The sequence below is a fragment of the Ascaphus truei genome, chromosome 23, assembly GCF_040206685.1.
Source record: "Ascaphus truei isolate aAscTru1 chromosome 23, aAscTru1.hap1, whole genome shotgun sequence".
Classification (NCBI taxonomy): Eukaryota; Metazoa; Chordata; class Amphibia; order Anura; family Ascaphidae; genus Ascaphus; species Ascaphus truei.
Window position 1 is genome coordinate 48,971 of NC_134505.1, and position 11,435 is coordinate 60,405.

The 11,435-nt window shown below is 48.3% G+C and overlaps 1 protein-coding gene across 1 annotated transcript; it reads right to left on the reverse strand.

Moving 5' to 3' along the window:
* Positions 1 to 2,484: 2,484 nt before the first annotated feature.
* Positions 2,485 to 11,211, reverse strand: CSF3 (colony stimulating factor 3). The gene is made up of 5 exons (XM_075580122.1): positions 10,292 to 11,211; positions 9,853 to 9,992; positions 8,753 to 8,860; positions 7,431 to 7,559; positions 2,485 to 3,956 (listed from the first exon to the last, which is right to left on the reverse strand). Exons 1-5 carry the CDS (start codon positions 10,305 to 10,307, stop codon positions 3,789 to 3,791), a joined length of 561 nt encoding a protein of 186 aa, XP_075436237.1. The 5' UTR covers positions 10,308 to 11,211; the 3' UTR covers positions 2,485 to 3,788.
* Between the last annotated feature and the right edge of the window lie 224 nt (positions 11,212 to 11,435).

Here is an 11,435-nt window from a genome sequence, read left to right on the forward strand (position 1 = left end):
TTTGACGCCCGTGCTGGTTCCCTCCTGATATTAGGGAGTTTGGCGCCCGTGCTGGTACCCTCCTGATATAAGGGAGTTTGGCGCCCGTGCTGGTTCCCTCCTGATATAAGGGAGTTTGGCGCCCGTGCTGGTTCCCTCCTGATATTAGGGAGTTTGGCGCCCGTGCTGGTTCCCTCCTGATATAAGGGAGTTTGGCGCCCGTGCTGGTACCCTCCTGATATAAGGGAGTTTGGCGCCCGTGCTGGTACCCTCCTGATATAATGGAGTTTGGCGCCCGTGCTGGTTCCCTCCTGATATAATGGAGTTTGGCGCCCGTGCTGGTTCCCTCCTGATATTAGGGGATCTGTCTATCTGGGTTTTATAAATGAGGGGCGTGGATCAGTACAATGACATGTTCCTATGACACCCGGTGCTCATTCGCCCCAATACCAGAACAAACCCTCCCTAGCTTTGTATTGCTTTCTCCCGTCTCCTTTCAGCTTGTGGTGAGGACTCGCAATGAACCACAGCGCTCCCCTCATTTACATATTGGGAATAAATGAGGGACATTGTTGTTCCCGTGTGAGGTAGGGTTAGAGCCGGTGCTGACCCAGTAACCCAGTTCTGCGGTTCCACGCGCCCCCGGCCTCATGGTACATGTGCACGCTAATGCCGGGGAATGAGGTTGGATCGCCGCTGGTGATATAGAAGTGACACCGGTCCTGATCCGGGGACGGCTGCTCTGTGTATTACACCTCACACCGCTTTGCTTTAACACACAGATCCGGTGTCTGCTTGTGTCACACGGCAGAACCGTGTTACACGTTTCACGCCGAACGTGCGGGAGATCCGGCGGCTTCATTCAGATCACACATTTAAAAGCTCATGGAGTGTATCTCTTAACATACACTGCAGCCAGGGACTCTGGGTAATGTCATGCAAATGAGCACTCACCCAAATTGAAACAGTGTTGCAACGAATAACAGTGTGTAGTGCTACTCGGCACTACTTTACAACTGAAGAGTGCAGCGGAGAGACAAGTTTTCTTTTGGAAACATATTTTAATTTGTTGATGTTTTTTACACAACCGAAATTCACAGAAATTGACTTAAGTTAACCCTGTTCCGCACAGGAATAAATACCCCCCCCCCCCCCAACCCCGAAACCCTTTGCATAATAAATTAACACTATATGTTATTAAATAAACATTGAGAAATATCCACGTGGACCTTAGCAAACTTGACACCCTCTACAACTCAATTTGCCGTTTTGTTCTCCAATGCAACTACAGCACACATCCCTGCGAAATGCTCAAAGAACTAGATTGGTCGTCACTAGAGTCTAGGCGCAAAGTTCACCTTTCCTGTCTCACCCTCAAATACTTTCTGGGCAAGCTACCCAGCTACCTGAACAAGCTCCTCACCCCTACCACATGCAGCACCTATCACCTGAGATCAGGCTCCAAAACACTGTTCATGGTCCCAAGGCTCAACAAAGTATCCGGCCGCTCCTCCTTCTCTTACCGTGCACCCCAAAACTGGAACAGTCTGCCGGAGACTCTCACAGCCGCCACCAGCTTAAGTTCTTTCAAATCTAAGGCTGTCTCACATTTTAATCTGGTCTGTAACTGTTACATACGCCTATAACATATATTATCTGTAACTGTTACATACGTCTATAATATATATTATCTGTAACTGTTACATACGCCTATAACATATATTATCTGTAACTGTTACATACGCCTATAACATATATTATCTGTAACTGTTACATACGCCTATAACATATATTATCTGTAACTGTTACATACGCCTATAATATATATTATCTGTAACTGTTACATACGCCTATAATATATATTATCTGTAACTGTTACATACGCCTATAATATATATTATCTGTAACTGTTACATACGCCTATAACATATATTATCTGTAACTGTTACATACGCCAATAATCATATATTATCTGTAACTGTTACATACGCCTATAACATATATTATCTGTAACTGTTACATACGCCTATAACATATATTATCTGTAACTGTTACATACGCCTATAATATATATTATCTGTAACTGTTACATACGCCCATAATATATATTATCTGTAACTGTTACATACGCCTATAATATATATTATCTGTAACTGTTACATACGCCTATAACATATATTATCTGTAACTGTTACATACGCCTATAATATATATTATCTGTAACTGTTACATACGCCTATAATATATATTATCTGTAACTGTTACATACGCCTATAACATATATTATCTGTAACTGTTACATACGCCTATAATATATATTATCTGTAACTGTTGCATACGCCTATAACATATATTATCTGTAACTGTTACATACGCCTATAATATATATTATCTGTAACTGTTACATACGCCTATAACATATATTATCTGTAACTGTTACATACGCCTATAATATATATTATCTGTAACTGTTACATACGCCTATAATATATATTATCTGTAACTGTTACATACGCCTATAACATATATTATCTGTAACTGTTACATACGCCTATAACATATATTATCTGTAACTGTTACATACGCCTATAATATATATTATCTGTCACTGTTACATACGCGTATAATATATATTACCTGTAACTGTTACATACGCCTATAATATATATTATCTGTAACTGTTGCATACGCCTATAATATATATTATCTGTAACTGTTACATACGCCTATAATATATATTATCTGTAACTGTTACATACGCCTATAATATATATTATCTGTAACTGTTACATACGCCTATAACATATATTATCTGTAACTGTTACATACGCCTATAACATATATTATCTGTAACTGTTACATACGCCTATAATATATATTATCTGTCACTGTTACATACGCGTATAATATATATTACCTGTAACTGTTACATACGCCTATAATATATATTATCTGTAACTGTTGCATACGCCTATAATATATATTATCTGTAACTGTTACATACGCCTATAATATATATTATCTGTAACTGTTACATACGCCTATAATATATATTATCTGTAACTGTGCATGCAATGTCCTGTATATAATGTATACCCTGCTCATTATGTAACTGTATTTGTAACCATGTATTATTTGTTTTACTCTGTGCCCAGGACATACGTGAGAACGAGAGGTAACTCTCAGTGTATTACTCCTGCGTAAAATATTTTATAAATAAATAAATAAATGCATTTCAAGTATACGGCGGGGCCGTTTTAAATATGGCGGTTCACGGAGAACCATGACCTGCAACTGTGCAGATTATACATATATATATATATATATATATATATATATATATAATAAAACAACGTATTTCAGGTACATTTCTCGTTCCCTGTACCTTATAAATAAATAGTAACAAAACCCAAAGTAAATGCGATATAAATACCCGATATATATAAATATATTCTACCATTAAAAAAACGAAATATAAATATAAATAACAATAAGTTAATAGCAGTCGCGCTGTACGACTAACGGAGTGACAGAAAATCGGGTTTCCATACCACGGCCCCTCCCGAATATTACGGGAAAAGGGAGTAGTGGATGCAGAGTGCCGCCTCCCGGCAGCAGAGGGGTGTGTCAGAGATTCGTCAGGGGGTTACAGTAACAGGAACGGGAATCACTTGGGGGTCATGTGAAATATCCACTACGTCTGTTGCAATACACAAGTGTGTGAGCTGCGGCACACGTTACACGCGTGTGAGGGGGGGGGGTAGGGTGTTTAAATATTAAACAGATGCCCCCCCGCTTGTCACACGGCGTTACATGCGCTGCAGGAGGGTGAGGGCGCGCTGGACCCTCCGCATGAAGTTCTGCAGGTCGGACAGAATCAGGAAGGCGCCCGCTTGCTCGTGGAACGTCGAGGGGTATTTAGGTACTGTTACTCCGTGGCTGGGGTAATTCAGGGGATTAATACCACGGCTTTCCATCTGCGAGAGAGGAGGACAGAAATGCGGGGTTATCGTGGGAGCACGCGTGTGGGAATAAGGGCATTCTTTCCTGGCAGTGACAGGGTTAGTCCCTCCTAGGGGCAAAGTGTACTAATGGCAGTGACAGGGTTAAGGGGTCAGACCCTCCTAGGGGCAAAGTGTACTAATGGCAGTGACAGGGTTAAGGGGTCAGTCCCTCCTAGGGGCAAAGTGTACTAATGGCAGTGACAGGGTTAAGGGATCAGTCCCTCCTAGGGGCAAAGTGTACTAATGGCAGTGACAGGGTTAAGGGGTCAGTCTCTCCTAGGAGCAAAGTGTACTAATGGCAGTGACATGGTTAAGCGGTCAGTCTCTCCTAGGGGCAAAGTGTACTAATGGCAGTGACAGGGTTAAGGGGTCAGTCCCTCCCAGGGGCAAAGTGTACTAATGGCAGTGACATGGTTAAGGGATCAGTCCCTCCTAGGGGCAAAGTGTACTAATGGCAGTGACATGGTTAAGGGGTCAGTCCCTCCTAGGAGCAAAGTGTACTAATGGCAGTGACATGGTTAAGGGGTCAGTCCCTCCTAGGGGCAAAGTGTACTAATGGCAGTGACAGGGTTAAGGGGTCAGTCTCTCCTAGGGGCAAAGTGTACTAATGGCAGTGACAGGGTTAAGGGGTCAGTCTCTCCTAGGGGCAAAGTGTACTAATGGCAGTGACAGGGTTAAGGGGTCAGTCTCTCCTAGGGGCAAAGTGTACTAATGGCAGTGACATGGTTAAGGGGGCAGTCCCTCCTAGGGGCAAAGTGTACTAATGGCAGTGACAGGGTTAAGGGGTCAGTCTCTCCTAGGGGCAAAGTGTACTAATGGCAGTGACAGGGTTAAGGGGTCAGTCCCTCCTAGGGGCAAAGTGTACTAATGGCAGTGACATGGTTAAGGGGTCAGTCCCTCCTAGGGGCAAAGTGTACTAATGGCAGTGACATGGTTAAGGGGTCAGTCCCTCCTAGGGGCAAAGTGTACTAATGGCAGTGACAGGGTTAAGGGGTCAGTCCCTCCTACGGGCAAAGTGTACTAATGGCAGTGACAGGGTTAAGGGGTCAGTCTCTCCTAGGGGCAAAGTGTACTAATGGCAGTGACATGGTTAAGGGGTCAGTCTCTCCTAGGGGCAAAGTGTACTAATGGCAGTAACATGGTTAAGGGGGCAGTCCCTCCTAGGGGCAAAGTGTACTAATGGCAGTGACAGGGTTAAGGGGGCAGTCCCTCCTAGGGGCAAAGTGTACTAATGGCAGTGACAGGGTTAAGGGGTCAGTCCCTCCTAGGGGCAACGTGTACTAATGACAGTGACAGGGTTAAGGGGTCAGTCCCTCCTAGGGGCAAAGTGTACTAATGGCAGTGACATGGTTAAGGGGGCAGTCCCTCCTAGGAGCAAAGTGTACTAATGGCAGTGACAGGGTTAAGGGGTCAGTCCCTCCTATGGGCAACATGTACTAATGGCAGTGACATGGTTAAGGGGTCAGTCCCTCCTAGGGGCCAAGTGTACTAATGGCAGTGACAGGGTTAAGGGGTCAGTCTCTCCTAGGGGCAAAGTGTACTAATGGCAGTGACATGGTTAAGGGGTAAGTCCCTCCTAGGAGCAAAGTGTACTAATGGCAGTGACAGGGTTAAGGGGGCAGTCCCTCCTAGGGGCAAAGTGTACTAATGGCAGTGACAGGGTTAAGGGGTCAGTCCCTCCTAGGGGCAAAGTGTACTAATGGCAGTGACAGGGTTAAGGGTCAGTCTCTCCTAGGGGCAAAGTGTACTAATGGCAGTGACAGGGTTAAGGGGTCAGTCCCTCCTAGGGGCAAAGTGTACTAATGGCAGTGACAGGGTTAAGGGGGCAGTCCCTCCTAGGGGCAAAGTGTACTAATGGCAGTGACAGGGTTAAGGGGGCAGTCCCTCCTAGGGGCAAAGTGTACTAATGGCAGTGACAGGGTTAAGGGTCAGTCTCTCCTAGGGGCAAAGTGTACTAATGGCAGTGACATGGTTAAGGGGGCAGTCCCTCCTAGGGGCACAGTGTACTAATGGCAGTGACAGGGTTAAGGGGTCAGTCCCTCCTAGGGGCAAAGTGTACTAATGGCAGTGACATGGTTAAGGGGTCAGTCCCTCCTAGGGGCAAAGTGTACTAATGGCAGTGACAGGGTTAAGGGTCAGTCCCTCCTAGGGGCAAAGTGTACTAATGGCAGTGACAGGGTTAAGGGGTCAGTCCCTCCCAGGGGCAAAGTGTACTAATGGCAGTGACATGGTTAAGGGGTCAGTCCCTCCTAGGGGCAAAGTGTACTAATGGCAGTGACAGGGTTAGGGGGTCAGTCCCTCCTAGGGGCAAAGTGTACTAATGGCAGTGACATGGTTAAGGGGTCAGTCCCTCCTAGGGGCAAAGTGTACTAATGGCAGTGACATGGTTAAGGGGTCAGTCTCTCCTAGGGGCAAAGTGTACTAATGGCAGTGACAGGGTTAAGGGGTCAGTCCCTCCTAGGGGCAAAGTGTACTAATGGCAGTGACAGGGTTAAGGGTCAGTCCCTCCTAGGGGCAAAGTGTACTAATGGCAGTGACAGGGTTAAGGGGTCAGTCCCACCCAGGGGCAAAGTGTACTAATGGCAGTGACATGGTTAAGGGGTCAGTCCCTCCTAGGGGCAAAGTGTACTAATGGCAGTGACAGGGTTAGGGGGTCAGTCCCTCCTAGGGGCAAAGTGTACTAATGGCAGTGACAGGGTTAAGGGGTCAGTCTCTCCTAGGGGCAAAGTGTACTAATGGCAGTGACAGGGTTAAGGGGTCAGTCTCTCCTAGGGGCAAAGTGTACTAATGGCAGTGACATGGTTAAGGGGTCAGTCCCTCCTAGGGGCAAAGTGTACTAATGGCAGTGACAGGGTTAAGGGGTCAGTCCCTCCTAGGGACAAAGTGTACTAATGGCAGTGACAGGGTTAAGGGGTCAGTCTCTCCTAGGGGCGAAGTGTACTAATGGCAGTGACAGGGTTAAGGGGTCAGTCTCTCCTAGGGGCAAAGTGTACTAATGGCAGTGACATGGTTAAGGGGTCAGTCCCTCCTAGGGGCAAAGTGTACTAATGGCAGTGACAGGGTTAAGGGGTCAGTCCCTCCTAGGGGCAAAGTGTACTAATGGCAGTGACATGGTTAAGGGGTCAGTCCCTCCTAGGGGCAAAGTGTACTAATGGCAGTGACATGGTTAAGGGGTCAGTCCCTCCTAGGGGCAAAGTGTACTAATGGCAGTGACAGGGTTAAGGGGTCAGTCTCTCCTAGGGGCAAAGTGTACTAATGGCAGTGACATGGTTAAGGGGTCAGTCCCTCCTAGGGGCAAAGTGTACTAATGGCAGTGACAGGGTTAAGGGGTCAGTCTCTCCTAGGGGCAAAGTGTACTAATGGCAGTGACAGGGTTAAGGGCTCAGTCCCTCCTAGGGGCAAAGTGTACTAATGGCAGTGACAGGGTTAAGGGTCAGTCCCGCTCACCTCTTCCTGGACGTTGGTCAGCAGATCTCCGATGTCCATACGCAGAGTTAGCGCTGTGCCTGCGGGGAGAGTCAGCGCCAGGCTGCGGAAATCGCGAAGACCGCTGCGAACCTGAGAGAAGCAGCCCTCCTGGGGGGGGCAGGGGGGAAGGGGAGAGATACTCAGCATCATTATACAGCGCGGCGTGATCATTATCAGTGTATAGATACTCTGCATCATTATACTGCGCGGCGTGATCATTGTCAGTGTATAGATACTCTGCATCATTATACAGCGCGGCGTGATCATTATCAGTGTATAGATACTCTGCACAATTATACAGCGCGGCGTGATCATTATCAGTGTATAGATACTCTGCATCATTATACAGCGCAGCGTGATCATTATCAGTGTATAGATACTCTGCATCATTATACAGCGCAGCGTGATCATTACCAGTGTATAGATACTCTGCATCATTATACAGCGCGGCGTGATCATTACCAGTGTATAGATACTCTGCATCATTATACAGCGCGATCACTATCAGTGTATAGATACTCTGCATCATTATACAGCGCAGCGTGATCATTATCAGTGTATAGATACTCTGCATCATTATACAGCGCGGCGTGATCACTATCAGTGTATAGATACTCTGCACAATTATACAGCGCGGCGTGATCATTATCAGTGTATAGATACTCTGCATCATTATACAGCGCGGCGTGATCATTATCAGTGTATAGATACTCTGCATCATTATACAGCGCGGCGTGATCATTATCAGTGTATAGATACTCTGCACAATTATACAGCACGGCGTGATCACTATCAGTGTATAGATACTCTGCATCATTATACAGCGCGGCGTGATCATTATCAGTGTATAGATACTCTGCACAATTATACAGCGCAGCGTGATCACTATCAGTGTATAGATACTCTGCATCATTATACAGCGCGGCGTGATCATTATCAGTGTATAGATACTCTGCATCATTATACAGCGCGGCGTGATCATTATCAGTGTATAGATACTCTGCATCATTATACAGCGCGGCGTGATCACTATCAGTGTATAGATACTCTGCATCATTATACAGCGCGGCGTGATCATTATCAGTGTATAGATACTCTGCACAATTATACAGCACGGCGTGATCATTATCAGTGTATAGATACTCTGCATCATTATACAGCGCGGCGTGATCACTATCAGTGTATAGATACTCTGCATCATTATACAGCGCAGCGTGATCATTGTCAGTGTATAGATACTCTGCATCATTATACAGCGCAGCGTGCTCACTCATGCAGCGATGCCCCTGCCTGTCACTCACCAGGCTGAAGGTGTCCGAGTGACACTGGTCCAGCGATGTGACATGCAGTCCCAGCTGCTCTCGGATGAGTGTCAGCTCCTCTGCCTTGCACAGTCTGTGACGCTCACACTGCAGAGAGAGAGCAGGAGCCGTGAAACCTTGCCAGGGCTGCCGTTCCCATCCCCTGTGTGACACCTTGCCAGGGCTGCCGTGCCCATCCACTGTGTGACACCTTGCCAGGGCTGCCGTGCTCACCCCCCAAGTGTGAGCGACCCTGGGAGTGTCTCGTGGTGTTCAGTGACGGGTAAAGGGGCAGGTGACAAGAGTGACAGGGGTGCCCTGCAAGTGACAGGTGTGCCCTGCAGGTGACACAGTGACAGGGAGGCCCTGCGGGTGACACAGTGACAGGGAGGCCCTGCGGGTGACACAGTGACAGGGGTGACCTGCGGGTGACACAGTGACAGGGGTGCCCTGCGGGTGATAGTGACAGGGGTGCCCTGCGGGTGACACAGTGACATCGGTGCCCTGCGGGTGACACAGTGACATCGGTGCCCTGCGGGTGACACAGTGACATCGGTGCCCTGCGGGTGACACAGTGACAGGGGTGCCCTGCGGGTGACAGTGACAGGGGTGCCCTGCGGGTGACACAGTGACAGGGAGTCCCTGCGGGTGTTACAATGACAGGGGTGCCCTGCGGGTGATAGTGACAGGGGTGCCCTGCGGGTGACACTGTGACAGGGAGTCCCTGCGGGTGACACAGTGACAGGGGTGCCCTGCGGGTGACACAGTGACAGGGGTGACCTGCGGGTGACACAGTGACAGGGGTGCCCTGCGGGTGATAGTGACAGGGGTGCCCTGCGGGTGACACTGTGACAGGGAGTCCCTGTGGGTGACACAGTGACAGGGAGGCCCTGTGGGTGACACTGTGACAGGGAGTCCCTGCGGGTGACACAGTGACAGGGAGGCCCTGCGGGTGACACAGTGACAGGGGTGCCTGCGGGTGACAGTGACAGGGGTGCCCTGCGGGTGACAGGGGTGCCCTGCGGGTGACAGTGACGCCCTGCGGGTGACAGGGGTGCCCTGCGGGTGACAGGGGCGCCCTGCGGGTGACAGTCACTCACCATCATGTCCCTCAGCTCCTCTGCCTCCGATGCGATCTTCCTGCTAAACTCCAGGTTATTCTGCAGGAATTCGGGGTTCCCCGGCAGGGGGGCGGCGAGTACCCCCACACCGAGGCACAGACACAGGAGGGGGAGCACCGCTGAGGGGACAAGCAGGGGACACAGTCAGAGGGGTCCCCGACACAGCTACAAGACGCCTGCAATCCTCTCTCGCTCACTCACTGCCTCGCTCCCTCCTCCCCCTCACTCTCCCCTCCCTCTCCCCTTTGGTTCTCCCCCAGGATAAACATACCTGACATTCCTCCCACACACAGTAAAAGGAGAGGCGCTTAACCCCTCTACCTCCCCCGCCTGCACCCCGCCACACACCCACTCCCCCCCCCAGACAGACATGATGCCCCCCCCAGCCCCAGCGCTGTGTACACATGGCGGTACCCACCTGCAAGTCTTGGCATCCTTTGGTACGTGCTGGCGGGGTGTCCGGCGGGGCTGGGAGCTGGGCACGCTGCGATGAGCCGGCCGGCGGTGTGACTGTGCCATGCTGCAGCCTCGCTGGGGCTTTTATAGCATAAACCGGAGCTTCGGTGTAAGTGGAATTACCCCGGTGATGTAAGAACAGCACACGGAGGGGATGTTGCCTCACTGGCGTGACGTCAGGGCGGCTCCGGCACACTAAGCGGGTCCCCTGCTGCTGCCGGTGACTAATCGTGGCTTTGTAGTGTATTTGGTGGTGATGGTATTGTTATGTCGCAGACATACACCAGAGCGTGGTACAGCGGAGGCACAGAGTCAGAGTTATGTGTGTTACACAATCAGAGTTAAATATTGAATCAGGACAGGCGTGTACAAACAGATACACTATGTAAATATATGTGTATGTGTGTCTGTGTCTGCATGTGTGTGTGTATATATACACACACACGTGTATATATATATATATAAACGTGTGTGTGTGTGTGTGTGTGTCTGTGTACACACACATATAAAGAGGTGCGGGGGAAAAACACAATCTATATTACAAAAAAGGAAGGACACTCGTCTCTATCAAAAAGTATTTGTATTTCAGCGTACATACTGTACACATACATACTGTACACATACATACTGTACACACATGCATACTGTACACACACATACATACTGTACACACACACATACATACTGTACACACATGCATACTGTACACACGCATACTGTACACACACACATACTGTACACACACAGATACTGTACACACACACATACTGTACACATACATACTGTACACATACATACTGTACACATGCATACTGTACACACACATGCATACTGTACACACACATGCATACTGTACACACACATGCATACTGTACACACACATACATACTGTACACACATACATACTGTACACACATACATACTGTACACACATACATACTGTACACATGCATACTGTACACATGCATACTGTACACACACATGCATATTGTACACACATACATACTGTACACATGCATACTGTACACACACATGCATACTGTACACACACATGCATATTGTACACACACGCATACGGTACACACACGCATACGGTACACACACGC